Below are 21566 nucleotides of genomic sequence, written 5' to 3'. Positions count from 1 at the left end.
ACAGAATCGGAAACAGGCTCCAGGTTCTGAGCCATCAGCCCAGAGCCTGACGCGGGGCTCGAACTCACGGACCGCGAGATCGTGACCTGGCTGAAGTCGGACGCTTAACCAACTGCGCCACCCAGGCGCCCCACCAGAGGGTCACTTTGAAGATTAATGAGATTGTTTGTAGAAACCAGTCCTATGCTTATATGCTGGGCTGGCCTAACACATAGTCTGTTTCTCCTGTGTGGGCAAAGCTCTGGCCTGAGATCCTTGGATTCTTGTCAGAGCTGGTGTCAGTTAGTTATGTGTTCTCAAAAAAAAAAAAAAAAAAAATCCCTTCTATTAATTCTCCAGCCTCGGTTTCCCTGGCTAAAAATGACTGGCAATGTCTAGGTTCCTCCTGTAACAGCCTGCCCTTTTTTAGAAGCTCTTAGAAGGGGGTTTTATTTGCCGCTGTTTGTGCACAACCCCCCTCCCCCCACCACACGTCTCCACTTACCTGTCTCTCCCATGGCTTAAACTCTCCCCCTTGCTTTTCAAGAAAAAAAGAAATGGGACTTTTCTAAATGGTGGGGCAGTTCTTGCCCACGACTACAGACAGTAACTGTGACCCGTCGGGGCTCTGAGTCACGTCCCCTCTTATTAAGGCAAGAGGGATTCTTATTGGCTTCGTAGCAGCTTCTTTTATGACTGTCTCCTTCCATCAGTGAGGGGCAGCTTGCTGCCTGTCAGGGGCAGATTAGAAATGGCATCCACATGCTCATTTGGAGGCTTGCGACTTGCCTGCTGAGAGAGAGAGAGGCGCGCGGAAAGGTGGTGATTTGGTAGTGCTCCTGACGACAGATTACCATTTAAAGTGAGGATGTGGCTGGGGGAGGGGAGGGACAACGCGCAGGCCTGCAGAAACGACACCTTGACACCACACGTACCACCTCCTTGTGTATCTTTGGAGACGAATCTGTTTATTTTAGCAGCCCCCAAACAGGCTTATGCTGCTGCGAATTGCAATCTGTTCTACTTAATGCGCCATTCACTGAATTACCATCTAAGTTTTTATTCTAGCCCTCTCTCATGGAATGAACCACACAAAACCTTTCAGAGTGTCTTTTTTTTCCCCCCAACTCCCCCAAACTGCATGTGGAATTTGCCGGCCAGCTATAAATTCTTCCTGCCCCCCTGCCCCTGTCCTCTTTTAAAAAAATTTCTTCAATTTACAAGGAAAAGACAGGCCCAGGAAACCAGATGACCTTATATTTAATGCTGCTGGTTTGCATTAGTCCCTAGATAAGGCATCAAGAAAAAAAAATCCTATCTATTTGCTCGTATGCTGATACTGGAAAAGGTCTATAAAACAAAGACTTTTTCCTTCTTTGAGCTATGAAAGTAATCACAGGCTTGGAGCCAAACTTCCGTGGGTTTTATCCTGTCTCCAACTCCTACTCGGCCATGAGCTTTGTGGCCTTAGGAGATATATCACTTCCTTAAGCCTCTGTTTCCCGTCTGAAAGGTGGACATAGTCAAAGTTCCTGCCTCCTGGGGTGCTTGCTTTTGAGGAAAAGATAAGAAATCCATGGAGTGCTTAGCCCGGTGCCTCGCACACAGTGAGGCCTCTGGAAATATTGCTATTGTCGTTACCCGTTTGTTGCCTCCCGTCTCCGTCACCAGAGGGATGAGACAAATAGAAAAAGGTCTTGGATGAGGAAATCACCTTCCACCAGAGTCTTTAACCGAAACTCAGTGACAGTCATTTGACATCTGTCTCCATTTTTCCATCTGTGAAATCTGAAAATGATATTTGAAATGTGCGTGCCCAACACAGGGCACAAACAGCAAGTGAGGTTAATGAAGATACCCTGCTTTCAAAGGTAAAAAGCGCTTATGTGGATGTTGAGTTGTCATTGCTTCACGAAGAAGACAGTCACCTTCTCTCTCCTCAGAGGTGAGAGTTGAATGAATGAATTTGTGAAAGACTTCCTTTAAATTTTAACTTAACTCTCCTGCCTCATTTCAGATACAGTTTAAAGTACCAATAGATTTGCACTCTGACAAATTTTTTTTGAGACAGAGACAGTACACGCAGGGGAGGGACAGAGAAAGAGGGAGAGGGAGAGGGAGAGAGAGAGAGAGAGAGAGAGAGAGAGAGAGAGAATCCTAAACAGGCTCCACAATGTAGGTGGGGAACCCAACGTGGGACTCAAACTCATAGATCCAACCATGAATGACCTGGGCCAAAATCAAGAGTCGGATGCTTCACTGATTGAGCCACCCAGGTGCCCCTGAAAATTTTTAAAGTAAGATACGTTTACTGAAGGAAGTTAGTGGGTTTGGGGGATTTCTCTTTAATCCCTATTAGTCATATTGCCATTTGAAGAGCACTCGATTTACGTGTCCAGATTGTTTTAGGATGGCCTATCTAATGGAACAGCAGATCCGGGGCTTGTCTCTTTGTTGCAGGGAAGTTTAATTTATTGTGAGAGGATCAGCTGATCGTCAGTGCCGACCATTGTGTCCGTCAAGGTGACAGTTCATGTCTCCTGCTTGAGGCGTTTCTGACCGTGGCTCTTCTGTCTGGGAGCACGTTAGTCAGTAGCTTCAGTCTGTCTGTATATATACCCAGATACAAGCAGAAATCCATCACATCTGGTTGTGGAGGTGGCTCACTGCTAGATTTGCCACACGTTATCTAAGCTAAAAGGAACTTTCTAGAGCACCAGATGAGGGCAGCCAGAAGAAGGCCCGCTGCCTCTCCCCGTCCAGCAGTCAGCACAGACATAGACAACTGATCTCAGTGCTCTTGCCCCACAAGCTCCAGTTGGCCTCACAGCCCTTTTCCATGTAGTACTTGAGAGCCATTGCAGTGAGCTAGAGGGGACGCTCTGAAGAAAACCTGTTTCCCTCCCTGATCCAGTGCAGGCTTCTTGTTTCCAGGCAAGGATACTGAGACACGAAAAGTTAGATGACTTGTGTAAGGACGCTGGTAAGTTAGTGTTAGTGGGATCCGATCTTTTTTGTATAGTGCTCTGTCCTGCTTTGGCCGAGGAGCGTGTTTGTAGAATTTATACATCACAATTCAGAGAAGTCCCAGTGTCTAATTAAATGCTTCTTATAATGTCAGAGTGTCTCTTAAAAGGGAAAGAAGGCAAGAGAGCTTGGGTATCTTTTTTTAGAATGAGGTATTTGTGGCCTGTTGTACCCATGTACTAAGTTTAGCACCCATGTGCTAAGGACTCGGAGCTGCAGGTTTAATCTCTGCAGGGGCCAGCTAGCTTCACCCTCTTCTTTATCTGCTTGGCTTTGAAGCATGTCTTACTGGTCATTTGGGCATAAGTCATTCCCTCCCTACCGCCAGGCAGTGAAGCAAGTGTGCTACTTGTGTGCCCACAAGTACATACCCATCAGAGTGTTCTAAATCAGACTCCTTCAGTTCTTCCGGAACCTTCTGTGAGGGAAATAATAGGGTGGAGAGAAGCTCGTGATGATGGCTTTTTTCATTCCTCGAATGTTTATATTACTTTCACATTACTTCGGAGACTGAATCCTAGCCAAACGGTCACGAGCTGTGTCACACGGGCAACCGTTTTAGAGTCTCAGACACCCTGAGAGTCGTTCAGAGGTTAGTTCTACGTCCTTATCTCCACATCAGTTTTATATCTTGTGTTTTGGAATCCCAGAAAAGGAGCCAGAGATTCAGTAATCCGTTGATAATTAAGGTGATCTATGATCCTACTTCTGAAGACAGACCAAAACTTAAGAAGATGTTCCTAAAAGAACTGTAGCCACACCTTCTTAGTTTCCATCAGAATGATACATAATCATCCTCCTCCCTTTATTTCCCTTTAAACACAGAGTACACGTTTGTGTTCAACTTCCCTGAATCCATTCAGCAGTAAATATTCCTGCCACAGAGTTGTAACAGGCTAGATAAGGTGCTATCCTGACAGCAGTCACCTTCTCTGCTGGCTGGTTTCTATGATGCTTCTAAAACTGTCAGGGCAGAGACTTCGTCTTAGAAGCCAATCTCTGTTTCATCTTTGTGCATGTTCAACGCAGCGATGGCGATGCCTTTCTTGGAGATGAGCTAAAGTCGTATCTCAGATCTACATTTGAAATTTTCACTTTCAAATCATCTGGCCGTATATCTAAAAGTAGAATGTTGAATTGAACGTTGTCAGAGTCTTGAAGTTCTAAGGAAAGACGAAAAAATGGGGTTTGGCATTGCTCTCTTGGGTCCGTCCTTTCTGGATGACAGTATTTAGAGAAACAGGAAGGTACAGTATGTACCTGCCTTAACCGGTTAAAAGAAGATCAGATTGTGGGGAAGAGTATGAAAAAGGAGAAAGCACCAGGGCTCTTCAGACCTAAATGAAGAAACCTCATTTTGCTGAGTTCCATTCTTGAGCCTTTCTACCACTCTTACCTAGCATCTTCCTTTGTTCTCTCTGACAACTCAGAAATCTGTACCCACACAAACATGGTCGTATGAAAAGAACACCTACTTGGGTCTGAATCCCGGTTCTGCCCCCCACTAGCCTTGGGGAGGCTGCTCTGCCAAGTCCATTTACTGATCTAAAATGAGGGTAGTGAGCCCTGCCTTCCGACATTTGTGAGAAGCAAAGGAATTTAAAAGCACTTAGACCTCTGTCTGACACATAGCAAGCCCTCGGTAAGCACTCGCTGCTCGCCCTAGGTGGATAGATGGTGGCTGCAGTGGTTTTTATTCAGACTGCCTCGCACGATGCCTCGTGTATAGCAATCAATCAAAAACAATACCATCTGCCGATAGCTAGGATCTAATAAGCAAAAAAACACACTCCCTTACTCCTTTCTAAGCTTTCTTTTAGTGATACGGATACTCCACTGTTGCTCTGCCTCATGCTCGCCAGGTTGACTTTTCTAGGCCTCGATCCATGCTATTACTCAACCTGCTTAGAATATCCTCTCCAGCGTGTCAGGCACCTTCAGAATCCACCTCAAGTGGACATCTCCTTCGAAGTCTTTTGACCCCCCAGACGTGGCGTGTCCTTCTCCTGGGTTCCCAAGGCACTTGGTACAATTTGAGGGGTCCATGATAATAGTCGTTACTGCATTTTTAAAAATTAATAATTTGTTCATATTTGTCAACATCATGAAGCCGTAATCTCCTTGATCATGTAGACCGTTTTATTTATCTTTGCCACCCACCCCCAGCACACCATACGATACCTGGCCCATGAGTTGGTGTTCAGGAAATCCTGATCAGGTAGATGAATGAAATGTGTTCCACTCCCAGTTTCCATGTTTGCAAACCTCTAGAAGTTTCGTCACCTCTTCTCTCCTCTCCTCCCCTCCATCTGATCTCCTCCTCACACAGGCCGCTGATACTCTGGCTTCCCAGCCGTGTGTTCTGCTTGCCTCTCGGGGCTCTAAGCCAGCGTGTCCATCATACAGGTGTTGCACAGTCTCGTTACATTTTCCTGCACAGTGTGGCCTGCAGCCCACTGTGTCCCACCTCTCTGGCCAGCATTCAGGCCTCCCACCAGCTGGCCCTCCAAGGTCCCGGCCCTCACCACTCCCTGATGTTTCCCTGTTTCCCTATCCACAAGAATCTTAGCACACACAGCTCATTAAACAGCACTGAACTTTTACCTGCATTTCTTTCGATCCTGACAGATGCTTTCTAAGAGCCTTCTGTGCCCAAAGTGCCATGCAAGGTGCTTTCTAGGATACAAAGAAGAGTAAAACTCACCTCTTGCTTTCAAGGCGCCTACACAGGAAAGAGGCACCCATCTGAAAAACTGTTCAAGGCAGGTCACGGGAGGTGCCATAAAAGAGGTATAAATCCAAGTCTTAGGGGTTTGACAGACTGAAAAATGCTAGTATCTAGTTGGAAAACTTTTCAAGCTGGAAAAAGTTTTCAAAGATGCCAAGAAAACTTTTGAAAGGAATATCACGTTTTAGACTTTGAATATATTATGATAGTGTTTGAGTGGTGGGGAAAGTACCAACATTACAAGCAGAGATGAAGAAGCCAGAAAGTGGAGGGCAGGCCAGTCTGTGCTATGCATGCAGAGGAGAGTGAGGGGGCTGGCGAGCAGAGAGCATGAACAGCGTAAGGCCTCAGATCCCCGGAAGGCCGTCATCCTTAGGCCTTCATTCTGCTGTCCCTCTCGTGAACCTTGAAACCTTACCCAGAAGTCACTTCTCCCCAGACTCCCTCCCATCTTAACCAACCCTGATAGGCACCTGCCACTTGTAATTGTTTGTAACTTGAGCGTGCAACATATGCCTTTACTTTCTGGTCATTTCCTGTGCCTCTGTGACCTCCCCAGACAGCCTACTTGTCCGTGACCAAGAAGACCAGGGCCTCCCCTTTACCTCCGTTTTTACTCTTCTTCTGCCTAATGCTTAGAATGGCATCCTTGCCACTGGGCGCTTAGCTGGGCTGGGATCTGAACGCTTGGCATTATGTTAATCATTTCTACCTCAGAGGTGATTCAGACAGGATTCCTGTCCCCAGGGAGTCCATATTCTAGTAACCGGTAATTATGTAATTATGAGCAACCTACTTAACCTCTGTGTGCCTTGGATTCTAATTTGTACAATGGGATTAATAATCCCTTCCCTGCTCTCTTTAAATTTGGTAGTAAGGACCATATATATAATAACACTTTAAACTCTACAGCATTACAGAAATGTAAAGTATTAGCAGCAAATGCTTTTTGCATGAGTGGAAGTCAGGAGTAATTTTGCTTCCTGTGCCCCCAGCTGCTGAACACTTAGGCGTTCTGGAGCAGGAAGTTATGATTATGAGTAAATGAGAAACTAAAGAGACCCTTCTATTTTTAAACTCCTTGGACATCAGTCCAGTGCTCCATGACTACCTCGTGAACATTAACACTATTACCAGATTACCGAGGAATTTGCTACTAAATGAAGCTAGGAATTAGTGGTGGTGATTTGCCAGATAGCATAGCCCTCCTTTGCCTCAGACAGAGGCCTTTAGGAGGGAGATGAAAAGTAGCCTTGTGTTGCTACAGGCCGGCCCCTTGGGCAAATAAAGGAGTGCATTATCTGCGTCTAAATAGTCTCTGAAGGATCTTGTTGGAGATTGATAACCAAGTGGTAAGTCCTTCAAGTTTGGGAGAGTGGAAAGCGGGGTCCCAAGGGCTTCTGTCAGTGACAGGAGCCTGAGTTGTCAGAGGGAACTATGGCCATAAAACTACTGACGGAATTAAGAAATGGATTGTTGTCATCAAAAGCATGTATCAAGCACCTGTCTTCTCAAACCAGTCTGCCAGTCGCGCAGAATGAGTCCCTCACCCAGTTCTTACTCCTGAGAGCTGACAGCCCAAAACAGAGATGTCTTTTCCCTTTCATTCACCGCGTGGATGTTTACTGAGCGGGGACATGAAGACAGAATTCAGTCCCTGCTTTCCCAGAGTTCATGGTCCACCCTCATGAGACGGAGGGAGCTGCAGGTGGGAGTTATCAACAGAGGGAGGTGATGGTGCAAATGAGTGTGAGCGTGATGTGTGAGAAGAGGTCGTGTCAGGGAGAGGCGTGTTGAGGTGCTCTCGGGAACTCGGAGAGGAGCAGTGGCTAGCCTCGAATAATCAGGAAAGGCTTTGTGGTAGAGGGCGCGTAAGACAGTGCTGGCTTCAGAGATAGCCAGGAATCCCAGGGAAGGAAGACGGCAAAGGCCCTGAGGTGGGGAGAGGAACTCTGTGGGCAGAGGTGTTAATAATCCACAGTTGGGGGGGTTAGGGGCGGTGGTGATGAAAATGTCCCGCGGCAATTGCGATGGTTGCACAGCTCTGAATATACTAAAAGCCAGCAGATTGTACACTTTAAATGGGCAGATTGTATGGGTTGTGCGTTGTATCTCAATAAAGCTGTTCAAAAAAGAGAAAAAAAAAAATATCCACTGGAGAGGAATAGATTTGGGGACAGCGAATCTGCTAGGTCTGGGGTTGCCGCGGGTGAGGAAAGAGACTCCTGTCACTCGTTGGGACTTGGCCTGGGGGAGTGCCCACTCGTGAGCGGAGCGGAAGGGGCGGCAGCGTTTGGCTACTGGCGCGGCGTGAGGGACGTGCACGTGAGGGTGGCTGTGACATCAGTGTCACCAGGGTAGCAAGACGGAGTTGTGGAGAAAGGGCCTCTCCTCCCGAGTTTCACCTGACTGGGAAGGGAAAGAGAGTTCTGTACATCTTCTGGGGGTGATTTGCAGAGGCCGGAACCACAAAGGAAAGAATGAGTGGAAGCAGATACACAGCTGAGATTTGTGTCCCCGTCAGCTTGTTTGTTTGTTTGTTTGTTTGTTTTTAAGGTTGAATATGTGGATGAGATCATTTTGGCCTTGACTCATTGCACAGAAAATACTGGGCTTTAACCTGACCCCCTGGGTCTCCAGTCCATTAAACATGAAGACATAAGAAGGGTCCTTTAGGATATAGTGGGGGAGGAGGAGGAGACACATCCGAGGCAGAATGGTCTTCTGTTGTTGCCGTTGTTCTTTTGTATGTTACAAGCCTGCCGTCTATCCCTGTTCACCGTCCGGCTTTTATTCCCAAATGCTCATTCATTTCCAGGACATGGTCCGGCGTGGGGAGATCATAGACAACGACACGGAGGACGAGTTCTACCTCCGGCGCTTGGACGCGGGGCTCTTTGTCCTTCAGCACATCTGCTACATCATGGCGGAGATCTGCAACGCCAGTGTGCCCCAGGTAGGAGGGCCTGCCGTGCCCGGGCCTGGCTGAGCCTGCCTCCCTCCTGGCCCCCTCCCGGGGCAGAGACTCCAAGAAAGAAGCCCATTCACTCTCCTTGGCTCCCTGTACTCCCGGGGGCGGGGCGGGGGGGCCCTCTGCTTCAGGGGTGGGCGTGAGGTGCTTACTTGCTCCACGACGTATGCCGGCGTCTGCAGGGACAAACGGTGCTTTTCCTTTCTCTCCTCTCTCTTCCCCTTCCTCATAGATTCGCCAGAGGGTTCACCAGATCCTGAACATGCGAGGGAGCTCCATCAAGATCGTCAGGCACATCATCAAGGGTGAGTTGGGTGCTGCTTGTGTCTGGGGCTCTGGGAGAACTAGGTGATGCTTACTTCTTGAGTCTCTGTCGTTACCCCCGGATCTTGGTGCACAGCATTCTCGGCACTGCAGGCTTAGGTGTGCCGTCGTGTTCCCCGTGTGTCCAGGTCGTCTTTGTCAGGATACCGAAGACTAGCCTGCGCGTTCTGTACCTCTGACCCTTCACTTCCAGGATTTAAAAGATGCTTCACAAATCAGAGACAGCAGTGCTTAGAAACATTTGTTAAAAATTAAAAAGAAATAAGACAAAACACGAAACAAAAACTCCCACTTCCAAACTGTGTGCCGTGGAAGGAAATTGCTTTCTTGGGAGAAAGAAAACAAGGAAGTAACAGGAAATACCCGGAATTAGGCAAGACAGAAGGATGTGAGGCTTAGGTACTGTGGGGGAGCAGAAAGAGCATAGCTGCCTTCCAGCCTTGGCTCTGCCTTCCCCAGCTGTGCGAATGTGACTTAGAAGAAATTTTGCAAAGGCTCAGGAGATACGACGTGACCGCGTCCGGTCTAGCGCTCGGCTCTCAGATAGTGCTCTTGTCAGGTGAGCGTCCCTCCTTCCCTCACCTACCCCAGGGAGTCAGTGCCTCCGATGCTCTTCCATCTTTGGGACCTCGCTCAGCTGGAGTGGCTCCCCAGGCCTCCTTTGGTGGGCAGGTTCCCAATCACAAGGGTACCCGAACTGGACTCGGGTGCAGCTGCGCCCGCCGGCCACTTAGCCCCGACTTACACACATGGCAGTAGAGGCCCGTATCAGGCTTCGAGGAACTGAAAATGACAGAGTTCAGGGAGAGCCCGGATGGGCTGGTAGCTGCGGGCAGATTTTTACTTTCCCTCTCCGGCCCTCGTTCTGCCCATTTCCAAGGTGAGGGATTAGGCTAGATTTACTCAAGGGTGTTGCCTGTGGTGGCCTATAACTCCCATTACAGGTGGGAGATGAAAGGTGAGGATAAATGGTACATGTAATAAAGTGAAGAGAAGTTAGGAGCCATGGTCTCTGGGATCCAGCTCCCGGAACTGAATCCTGGCTCTCTTCCTTACTGTGTTACCTCAGGTGAGATACCCAGTTGCTCTGTGACCTCATAGGATGGGTGAGAAGATTAAAAAAGATGATAGATTGAAAATGTCTGACCCTCAGTAAGTCCTCTGTAAATGTCAGCTATTATGAGTATTATGAAATACGGTGATGATAATTGTCATCGTCATTATTATAAGTGAGGCCTGGCTCAAGTCCTACGGAAGTCTTGTGAAAGTGGCATCGAGCTGGGTCTTGGAGGCTGAGACGAGGACGACTCAGATGTGGGAGCTGGAAACCCCATGTTTAGCCCAGCCGCCCCATGGGGCCATCGTGTCTACTTTGCAGGTGGAGAATTTGAGGTATTGGAATCTATTGTTTTCTCTCCCAGAGAAAGAGGAAAAGCCGTTCATGAACCGAGCCCAGCATCCTGCCTTCCACAGTGGCATCCCGGGTGCTCCTTCTCAGTGTCTCGTTCGCATGAATTACTGCTCAGCATGTCCCGCCGCCTCCTCCCTAAGGTGTAGCTGTGGTGATTTGCAGCTCCAGCTTTTAAATGGCATTTACTTTTAACGCCCACTTGTTCAATTAGAACTTTTTATTGCTCTCTGCTCTCCTCTCTTACACTTAGGCTCCTCCCTGCACCTCCATCCCTGTAATCAAAACAGGGATCTTCTGAGGAAGAAAAGGTGTTTTTAACGGGTACTGACATGTAGTAGGTGGGTGTTTTTCTTTGTGAAACCCTAACACGTATACCTGAGGTTATCCGGAGTGGCCAGCCTCGCGAGCCAGCCTCTGCCTCCCCGGGATCCAAGTCCAGCCCCCCGATGCCTCGTGTACGCACAGGGTGCCGAGTGGAGTTTCGCTGATTGAGCGGCCTGCACAGATGCCACTTTCACTTCCGCCACCCTTGGTCCTCTCCTCTGTTGCTTTCTTCCGCCACAGTCCCAGGCCAGCCCTCAGTCCTCCCTCCGTGGCCCAGCCCCGCTGTGGGGGGGGGGGGAGGGGGGCAAATTGGGCTGCCTCCCCACGCCATCTTGAATCCGCGCCGTCCTCTCCATCTGTTCCTTCCCATCAGAGCACCCAGTTTATTTCCTCCCTAGCCCTTATCACAGTCTGTAATTGTTTTTATTTATGTCTTTGTTTACTCGCTTCGTGTGTCTCCTACGTTAAAATGGAAGCTCTGTGATGTAGGGACATTGTCTGGCCCGTTCACCCGTGTCTCCTCAGCACCCAGAGCAATGTGGGGCACGTGATGGGAACCCAGTGAATATTTTACATACAATCGAATTCAGCCCTACCCCGGGGCACATTTCATTTGGCTAATGTTTGCCGACACTTTCCTCAAGGCTAAGCACAGTGCTAGATACTCTGCTGCCGTGTCACAGAGCACCTGCCCTCATGGAGTTTATATAGTCTTCGAGGGAACGTAGACGCATAGGTGACCAGCCATAATTCAAGCCAAATGAAACACACGCTCCAACAGCTACTCGGCTGGCACTGCTGGGTGCCGGGCTCTGTGTTCAGGACTAGAGGTGCAAAGAATAAGCAAGGGCTGCATCTTTGAGGCGTTCACAGTCTGGTGGGGAGAGCTACGCGAAACTAATTATAACGTGGTAAGTGCTAGTTGAAGTTGCGAACCGTGTGCTAACGGGGTGGTAAGGAGCAGTACTGGAGTCCCAGGCCTTACTGTGGAATCCCACAGGAGGGACAGGCTCCTCCCCAGGACTGGGACTGTGTCCTAGAGGGAAAGGCACATCCCAGGCAGAGAAAGCAGAGGCCCAGGGGTAAGACAGGACTTCGGTGGCCTGTGTAAGGAATATAGAGGGGATACTTAGGGCGCCCCTGCCCAGGTCAAAGAGGCTCTCACAGGACACTGACCACTTGAGAAAACCACATCCCTGTTCTCTCCAGATGGAAGGTTAAGAGTAAAGGATTCTTGACCCCAGTTCCACCTGCGTGCCCCCGCCCTGGCTCGCTCCCTCTTCGGGAAGCCCTCCGGCCTGTGGTGTTGGGTGTTAGACCTGAGCCCTGTGGCCTGCCTCCCCGTAGAGCACCCAGGGTAGTGTTGAGGTCGGAAAGGGGTCAGGCTACCACGGGGAGTGGCGGCTAGGCTCTGCTCAAGCCCTCCCTCAAAGGCCTTCACTCCCTCCCCCTTCTTCCTCCACCCTTCACTCCATCAAAAAGCATGAAAAAAACAAAGCCTCATAGAGAAAACCAGCTCATCAGTCTGTCCTCTTTGATTTTAATTTTGTTTTTCAGTTTGGGTTGCTTCCTTTTTTTTTAACATACTAATTAGATGCAAGCTTTTTCTTTGATTTTATGGCCTACATATTTCCTAAGTTTTGCTGGCAGGATGACAGCTGATGTATCCCTTGAGGTCTCAGGAAAACGCTGATGAGGCAAGCCCAGCAGGGGACTTTTCCCCTTGTATCTCAGTCCCTTTCTCATGATTTTCCTCCCTCCTTTTCTACTGGGGGTGCCAAGAGAGCTGGGAATAATTGATGGCTCATTAAAGTCCCTCTTTCTGCAGACTGCTTACTCGGCGCTCCCAAAGTCCAGCCTTGCCTGGAGCTGGCAGCGGTTCCGGGCCCGAGGACTGTGGTGCCCACATAGGAGATGATGGTCTCCTTGCTGAAGAAGGGCAGGCCACACCATGTACTCTGCCTGGGCGGTGACAGTCTTCCTGCCTTTCGTCTTGTGCCTGGCCCGTGACCAGTGCAGAGCAGGGGCTCAGTTAATGCTTCCTGGGGGCACGCGCTGAGGTAGCGCTTCTGGCTTCTTTGTGCTGTTCCAGAAATCCAGGACCACAGTAGGTAGAGTGGTTGCCCCCACGCACGTCCTCTGTACTCCTGTGTGCCAGGCTTTTCGTGTATCTTCTCTGGTTCTCACAACTGTCCTAGGAAGCAGGATTACAATCTCCATTTTACAGATAAGAAAACCAAGGCTTACGGAGGTTAAGGGACATTACCCGAGTCGCTAGTGATATTGGAGACTGGATCGAAACTCAGAACTATACACAGTCGGTCTTCCGTTTGGCAGAAAGAAAACCTCTAATGTTGTGGATTGCCTGATGCAGTCTTACCATCTTTTAAAAAGAAAATTTAGGGCGGCTGCCTTTATAGAGCACCTGCTTGGCGTCACAGGGCACTGGGTGGGCTCCTGAGATGAATGAGACCCTTAGTAGGGCCTTTCCCCAGGGGCACACAGTCCTATCACAGGTGAAGAAACTAATCACTACACAAAGCAGAATGAAGTCCGTGCTAAGACAGAGTGTGAATCACGAAGGCACAGTTAATGCTGCTGCACCTTAAAAGGAGCCTAAAGATCCAGAGAGGCTGCACAGAGGAGGCACTTTTTTTTTTTTTTTTTTTTTTTTTTTTTTTTTGGTGGTAGTGGTAAAGTATTGGTCAGATTTACCATTGCGACCATCACCACCGTCTGTCCACAGAATTAATTTCCATCTTGCAAAACTGAAACTCTGTACACCCTCACTCCCCATACTCTCCTCCCCCCAGTCCCTGGCAGCCACCCTTGTACTTTATGTCCCTATGAAGCTGACTGGCCAAGAAGGTGGCTTGTGGAAGCACGTGAAGGCCCTCTGTGGGCAGATGCGGGTGTCCATCATCGCACAGGCATCTCCTTGGATGCGGCCTAGGAACCGTAACCCGGAAGTACCTTTTAGTATAAATACTCGTGCCAAGGGTTACCGTGGAAGCTGCGGGCCAAGTCTCTTCAGTGTCATAGTCACTGATGAAAGTTGCCGGAGGACCACGTGGCTGCTGGGCTGCTGTGCCGGGGAGAGCTCAGAGGATTCCTGACTCAAAAACTCTTTCATTGGTGGCAGAAAGACGGAGCCCAAGACTTCAAAATGCTTTCAGAAATTGGCTCCTGGCCCTTTGATTTGCTTTTGTTCTTTATGGCTTGAAATCTCCTCTAGAAGCTCCTAAACATGTATTTCCATTTGATTTGGGGCTCTCGGTAGCCTGAGCGTTGTCTGCGATTTTGAAACTGCAGAAGCTGGCAGGATTTCTCTTTTGATGACATGTGGGTGTGTGTGTGACTTGTACCAGGTCATGGCTACTATGACCACTAGGGCGTTTGGAGTCACGAGAGAATCCTGGAGAGAGGCCTGCATTTAACCTTCGGCAGCTACTTACTTTCTCCAAGCCACAGTCCTTCGTCTGTGAGATGGAGATAACCTGCCTCAAAAGGTTCTGTGTGGATCAGGAGAGGTACCGTACGCGTAGTGCGGACGTGGGGCTGGCACATAGTACGTGCTTGATAAACATTAGCTACCTTTACTGTTGCCATCAGTGTGTGAGCCCTTCCAGTGATAAATAGATCTGAGACACACAGACCGGCATGATTCTGTCTGTGTAACTTTGGGTAAGTTAGTAGATAATACGTTTGAGCCTGTTTCCTCTCTGTGAAAAACAAACCTGAAGTGACTATTGTCCCTCGGGAAGGCTGAAGTTGAACTACAGTCAGGTGCCTGGGACAGAGTACGTGCTCAGCAAATGGAGGCTCCTTCCTTCCAACTTCCTTGGCCTGATCCTTTGACCTGGAGCTCGCAGCAGCCTGGACTCGGGGGCAGGCAGGAAAGCCGGTGGACCAGCACCCAGACCAGACTCCTCAGGGCCTGGTGGCGGGGGGCACTTTTCCAACCAGATGACCCTGTTCACATGATAAGCAAAGGATATGTTTCTTTCTCCTTTAAATGGGTTTCATTTTAATGAAACCCCTGATGTCCCGTTGCTGCAGATAAGTGTTCTTCTCCTAGGGAAGTGTGGCATCAGACCTCCCAAGTTCATCGTTGTCATTAAGGAAGGTGTTAGACATGGAGTTTCCTTTCCCAGGTCCTCGTCTGTGGTGATGTCTGTGTCTTCCAGAGTTTTCAGTGTGAAAATATTCTGGGTATCCTTCTTCCCTCCCCTTCCCTCTTCCTCCTGCATTTTTTAAAAGATGAGCAGTTAAAGCTTAGGGTTCAGGGGTCTGAAGCAGGCTTGTGAGCACGGCCCAGGCCCCTGTCCTGAAGACAGTTATCCCCATCCGCCAGCCCAGGCCCCTCCCTCTCCCTCTTAACATAAACAGAACAGCTTGTATTCCATGTCTGAAGAGTAAACCTGCTGTCTGAAGTTTGCTTTAATATTTATGCGTTCAGCACTGCTGCCTGTTTTTGAGCTCCATCAAAGCCTTTATTATAAGAACATTTGAAAATGCTGGGGAAGTGGAGAATGGAGTTGATGTGTGCACCCTCTTTCTCACTCTCCCCAGCCGACTCACCCTCTTCTCTTCCATTCTCCCGCCACTCATAGTTCCCCCTCCATCTAGCATCTTTTTCCCGTACTCACTCTTCCCCTCTTAGACACACACACACACACACACACACACACGCACGCACGCACACACGCAAAGAGAACTCTTCCCCAAGACCTCTGGGAGGAATCTGTTCAATATTTATAAACTGCTGCGGCAGCTATAATAACCAGAGGTAGCTGGCACCACCCAGATTTGCTCCAAATAGGATTCTCCTCTGGAAACAAAGAAGGAGTAGGGGTAAGGGGCAGAGGGCGCAGGGCACAGCTGGTGCCGGCTGCCAGTGGCAGTGGAGGAACATGAGGGCCTCGGCAGACCTGGCTCCGGGCCTGGCTCCGTGGCTGGCTTGCTGTGGGACCCTGGCTGGTCACCTGCCCTTCAGAGTTGTCCTACATTTCTGAGAGCTCTGCAGTTCTGACATTCTGACCCGCTCCACATCTGGGGCCAGTGAGGCCCTTTCCCACAGGACGTGGCGTCTAGAGACGTACCCTTAGGAGGACTTTGTAGCCAGAAGCCCTGTGGGGCTGGACTGCTTTGGAGTACTCACAGAGCAGTGTTTCCCCCAGAGGATGGGGAGCAGCAGGGTGGGATGTTGCTTAGGTAAGAGGATGCCACTTTGGGAACTGGCTCCCCCCAGCTCTTTTAGGTGCCTTTTTCACACACGTTTTGGGTTGAATTTCAGCTTCCCTGCTGTCCCGGACTTGGGGCGGTTGCCCCAGTTCTCTAACACGCCTCAGTTTCCTTGTCTGCAAACAGAGATGGCTTCCATCCCTGCGGGATGGCCGCAAAGATCAGGCGAGCCGCCGGACGTCCTTGCCCGGCACATGCTGTGTGGGAGACACGCTGCACCTGCACTGTTCACAACCCGTTTCTAGGGAACAGCTACTCCGGTGGTTTCGTCCTTCCCCACAGAGAGTGACGGGAGGCCGGCCGTCTGAGGGGTGCTCTGTGCGCTGCGGTGGCTTGTGCTTTCCAAGGCCTGTATCAGCAAGGGCGCTGATACAGACTTTGGTTTCCTTTACCGTGTGGGTCTCTAGAAAGAGATTAGGTCCCTACAGGGAAGCTGGCTTGACTTGGAAAATCACTGCCCCAAAGGGTCAGACTGTTTCTCCACTTCCCTCCCTCCTGGGTCTGAGAATACATTAGGAGAGCAAAGTGTTAGTTCAATCCATTAAGACTCCTGCTTCCAGACCATGCCTCTGGGGGTATTAAATGCTGTAATGGTCACTTCTGTCTCTCCTGGGGCAGCGACTAGATCATTCACACGTGAGTAAGAGATAGCATTTATGTAAAGCCCCGTAGCTGTCTCCGCAGCCCAGATCCTGCTCTCCCGTCACCCCAGCCCTCTTTAAGAGGCCTTAATAGAAGGCATCACAACCATTTGCTAGTGGAGGTGATGGATGCATCTAACGGAAGAGGATGATTTCCAGGGGGAGACACACAGCTGGCACATGTCTGAATCCCAAATCCCGTTTTCCATGTCCAAAGTAATAAAGAGGAAGGAGGAAAAATGAAGAAGTGGCAGGAGCAGAATTATTCCCCAGCACGGGGGGGGGGGGGAGTGGGGGGGAGCAGGGGAGGGGTTGCACACTCTCTTGTCTCTCCCCAGTCTTTGTCTGATTTGGATCAGCAGATGTTTTATTATGTAAAAGCTTCTTGCCCAGAGTTGTCTATTCTACCTGAAACTGCCCAGTCTGGGGAGCAGGGAGCGGGGCAGGGATGCAGGCCGTCACCCTGATCCACCTGCTCTGAGAGCCGCTTTACCGCACCACACGGACGGCAGACTCTGCTGGGCGTTTAGCTAAAAGTAAGGCACACACACGCCTCTGCCTTCCTGGAACTCCCCACCTAGAGGGAGAGGAGAGCAAGTGCAGGGTGGTCCAGAAGTCAGGCCCGTGATGGGGACCCTGGCCTGAGGACAGGAGCCGGAGGAAGAGATGACCGGGCAGGCTTCGCGGAGGAGATGCCTCTTAAGATGGGCCTGCAGGGGTGCGTGGGGTTCCACGTGTGACATTGCTGGCTAGAGCCAAGGAGGCTCGGGGAAGGAACGAGTGTGCCTCGAATTTCGGTTATTTGCCAAGTACCTTCCCTACGTTTTCAGAGGACACCCCCAAGGTCACTTAGGATGGTGCGCCAGAGACGGGTCCAAACCCAGCCCACCACGTCACACCCCCTCCCCGCCGTGGGTCTGCGGGCAAGAAGAGTGCTGTCCTCCCTTCCTCCACATTCTGTGTCCCTGCTCCTGGACCCGGGTCACTACAGGGAGCCCATCCATGCCCCGCGCCCCAGTCCCTAAGTTCTACATCGTTTCTGCCTCGTAGCCCCCCTCCTCCTAAAACCAGGGTGGCTGTGTAATTTGAGGGGATACTTTTGAACACGAAATAGAGAGCTGGGGTAACGGGTAAGTGGGTCACGTGGTGACCTGCCCTGATGCTCTGATTGTGTTCTCTGGACATCTGTCCTCACTGTCATCCTTGTATCCTCCTCCTTCTTGAAGTATTTTCCTTGCCTTCCCGCTCTGACTGAAACCCACCTCTCCCAGGGGTGGGCCCTCTCTGGCACTGGCTGTTTTCTCCCACCGGAGGCGTGGGAGGCGCACCTCGAGATCGTTCTTTGTCCCACCAGCCCATTTACCTGAAACCCCCAGCTGTTTGAGCTCATGTCCGGGGACTGTACCTTGACCCCCCCCCTCGGTGCAGCACCTGCTCCCCTCATCCTTCACTACTCTGTCATACCTCTTGGTGATGTGGGTATCTACATGTCTCTCTAGCACCCTGCCTCCAGCCTGTCTGTGAGTCCTGCTGGATCACCTTCAGAATGCATGTAAAATTGGAAGACTTCTCACCCCCTCTGTGACCTTCTTGGTCCCAGCCACCATCAAATCACATCTCCCCTTCTGCCCTTGTGCCCTTCAGGGCATCTCCCACACAGCAGCTGGAGTGAGCCGTCACTCCTTTGCTTACAGCCCTCCCACAGCCCTGGTCACGGGGGGGGAAGGCCGGAGTCCTTGCAGCGGCCCCCAAGGCCCTGTGGCCTGTGCCTGCCCCTTCCTGTCCCCGCTGCCGAGCTCCGGCCACAGGGACCGCCACACTCACTCCCCACCGGGCCGGGTGAGCTCCCCGCTCGGAGCCTCTTTGCCGCTCGCTCCCAGACGTGCCCACGTGAATTTGTTTCAGGTCTCCGATCAAATCTCCGTGAGGCCTTCTGACAGCCACCCTGTGTCGCTTACTTGTGGGCTGTTTCCCCCACTAGAGAGCAGAGATCTTCGTGTATTTTGATCATTACTTTATCCCCATTGCCTCAAATCGTGGTTCTGAGACTTGTGTGCGTTATCATTACCTGGACGGCTTGTTCAGACGGACTCTGCTGGGGCTACCAAGTAGGTCTCGGTTGGCCCCCAGATCTGCGTTTCTGACAAGTTCCTCCGTGGTGCTGCCGCTGGTCAGGGCCCACGCTCTGACAAACGCTGGCCACGCAGGCATCTGCTGCCTGTGCACTGAGTGACCACGTGAGTGAGTAAAGGGTGTGGCCGGGGAGGACTGGGAGTCGGCAAAGGTGACTTGGGTTCACTCATCACCTCGAACGCAAGACCGATGAGTTTGCCCAAGGTGCCCCTGTGGCGGCCGTTAGAGGCATTAGAACAGCACGTGCCTCGGCAGGAGCCGGGATCTAGGGAGGGGTGCGGAGGGGCCCAGCCACGACGGAGCGCACCCCTCGGATCCGTGCCTAACGCCGCCTTTGTCTCCCCAGAGTACGCGGAGAACATCGGGGACGGCCGGAGCCCGGAGTTCCGGGAGAACGAGCAAAAGCGCATCCTGGGCTTGCTGGAGAACTTCTAGAGACCCCTCGGCCCCATGGGGGGCAGCATGGACTCTCTCTGGGCCTCCCTCCCAGAAAGTTTTTACACAGCTCAATGTGACTTTTGGACGAATTAAAGCTAGTTTTGGTAGCCCTGACTGGCATTTTTTGTAGCAGAGCGGTATGCCGGTGCCGTTCACCCGGCACTTTCCAGCAGCCGTCATGGGACACAGCTGAGGAAGGTCAGTGGTTGGCCTCACTCTGCCAGTGAGGGGACTGAGGCTCGGAGAGCAGATCAGGGATAAAGCGGGTCAGCATAAAGCGACTGCGTGGCCGCCGTGAGGCCGCCAGCCTGAAGCTGGGAAGCTGGGGGCGGGGGAGGTGCGTGGACCGGGGACCGCTGTGGGGCTGCCGACCCTGACACGAAGAGTGACGGGTAATGCCAGGCACGTGGCTCATGCAGAAGCGCCCGTGGGGAGGCTTCCGGGGCACAGTGGGGCCAGCCTCGGGGAGCGCAGCCCCTGCAGCAGCATTTGGAAGCCCGGCCGCACGCCAGCACCACCGGTTGGGAGGGGAGCCTGAACAAATGTCCTCGTCCCGCCCCGCCCCCCCCCCCAGCCCAAAACGAGGGAATCGGAATCTCGGGTGTGGCCCAAATGCCGGTGTGGTTTTAAGCTCCCGGGCCGTTCGGCGCATCGGACTGAGCACCGCTTCCGGAGAGCAAACAGGCCTCGGGTCCGCCGGCGGCTGTGGCAGCTCGGATGCCCGACTCCGCCTGCCTCCGTCCGCTCAGTAGGGGCGGCTCTGCCCATCTGGCGCCGGGAGGATGAACGAAGCCGTCTAAGCGATGCTGGCTCCTTTTGTTCTTCCTCACACGGCTGGGGCTTCAGAATCGCCATTTCACCCGTTTCTCGGGGGTTGTGAGAAAACCGGCCTCCTCTGCGGAAGTCAGCGGTCCGTCAGCGTGTTTTAGTCTGTCACACAGAGTAGAGTCCTCACGAGGGAGGAGGAGGAGGAGGAGGGGGAACAACCAGCTCAGAAAAGCAGTATTTCGCTAAACCGAAGGGTCCGGCCCAGGGCGGCACACCCTGCCGGGGCCTGTGGCCAGCACTGACGGCCAGGCGGCCCGGCTCTGGCTTCTCACCGAACCCCAAGAGCAGGGCTCCAGGCCGCCACCACCATCTGGCCAGAGCGGGCATATGCCAGGGGAAACGCGGCCGCCCTTGCAGGCGGCCGCCTGAGAGGGCTCCGAACAAGACAGCACCGGGCAGGCGGTAGAGCGTCGACGAGACGACCCCGCCAGCCTGGCAGGGTGACACGCGGCGCGCGTCCGTCCTTACCGTGAGGCGGGTGTCCCACCTGAGAGGTGGCGGGCGGCGACCGCAGGTCCTAGCGCAGAACCGGCCTCGCCCTACAGGCTCCTGTCGGGTTTAGGCGTCTGGGTTCTTTTCATTTCCTTTCTCTCTAACGGTGGCGGCTACCGTGAATCGGACACCTGCTGTGTGCCACTTGCTGCGCATCCCCAGTTTACCGAAGCCGAGACGCGGTCCCAGAGAGGGTGAGGAGCGTGTGCAGGACCCTGTGGCCAGTGAGCAGCAGCACCTACGTTCAGAGCAGGGTCTGCCTGAGCCCACAGTCCATGCCCTCCCCGCCACCAGGCTCTGTCTGGGAGACCACCACGATCACTGACAGACGGCACTCTTCATCCCGCTGGCGGCATGCGGTGGGATGGATTCGGAGAATAGAGCACGTCCGGGTATAAACTACAGAATCATGGGCTTTCTGAGCTAAGGATGGTACTTCAGGGAGCATTAGTCCTTCAGCTTTCCTTTGTTTCTCAAATTGTGTTTGTTCTCAGCCAGGTATTGCTCGTACGTGGTACAGAAGTTCCAAATCTAACGAAAAGCTTTGCAGGGAAGAGTCTCCTCTCCCATCTCACGACCCCTGGGCCTCCCTTTCCCAGGGGGCAGCCGCGGTTACCTGGTCGTCCATCCAGAGCAGTTCTGTCCAGCGGTTTCCAGCCGCCTTCTCCCGAAGCTCCAGGTTTCCCCCAAGCACATCAGCCGCCAGCATAGAAGGGGGTGGAACCTGGGGGGCTCAGTCAGTTAAGCGTCCGACTTCGGCTCGGATCGTGATCTCGTGGTTCGTGGGTTCCAGCCCTGCATCGGTCTCTGTGCCGACAGCTCAGAGCCTGGAGCGTGCCTCGGATTCTTTCTCCCTCTCCCTGCCCCTCCCCCTCTCGCATTCTCTCTCTCTCTCTCTCTCTCTCTCTCCTTCTCTCTCAAAACTAAGCAAACATTAAAAAAATTTTTTTTAAGAAGAAGGGAGGGTGCGTATGGTTCTGGGCCACTCACACTGCTTCACCTACGGTCGCTCCTCTCCCCCTTGCT

General features: G+C 51.8%; 1 protein-coding gene across 1 annotated transcript in view; it reads left to right on the top strand.

Annotated features, from left to right (window-relative positions):
- CTNNBL1 (catenin beta like 1) overlaps positions 1-19327 on the top strand; it is a 161999-nt gene extending 142672 nt beyond the window's left edge. Inside the window, exons 14-16 of the mRNA XM_040447091.1 lie at positions 8553-8690; positions 8938-9010; positions 19129-19327. Coding sequence (XP_040303025.1) covers positions 8553-8690; positions 8938-9010; positions 19129-19217 — 300 coding nt within the window. The 3' untranslated portion in view covers positions 19218-19327. The remainder of the gene's footprint in view (positions 1-8552; positions 8691-8937; positions 9011-19128) is intronic.
- Positions 19328-21566: the final 2239 nt, after the last annotated feature.

The sequence above is a fragment of the Herpailurus yagouaroundi genome, unplaced genomic scaffold, assembly GCF_014898765.1.
Source record: "Herpailurus yagouaroundi ecotype Mexico unplaced genomic scaffold, PumYag 196, whole genome shotgun sequence".
In the NCBI taxonomy this organism is placed as follows: domain Eukaryota; kingdom Metazoa; phylum Chordata; class Mammalia; order Carnivora; family Felidae; genus Herpailurus; species Herpailurus yagouaroundi.
The sequence above is the reverse complement of the archived record's forward strand: the minus strand, read 5'-3'. Positions and strand labels throughout refer to the sequence as shown.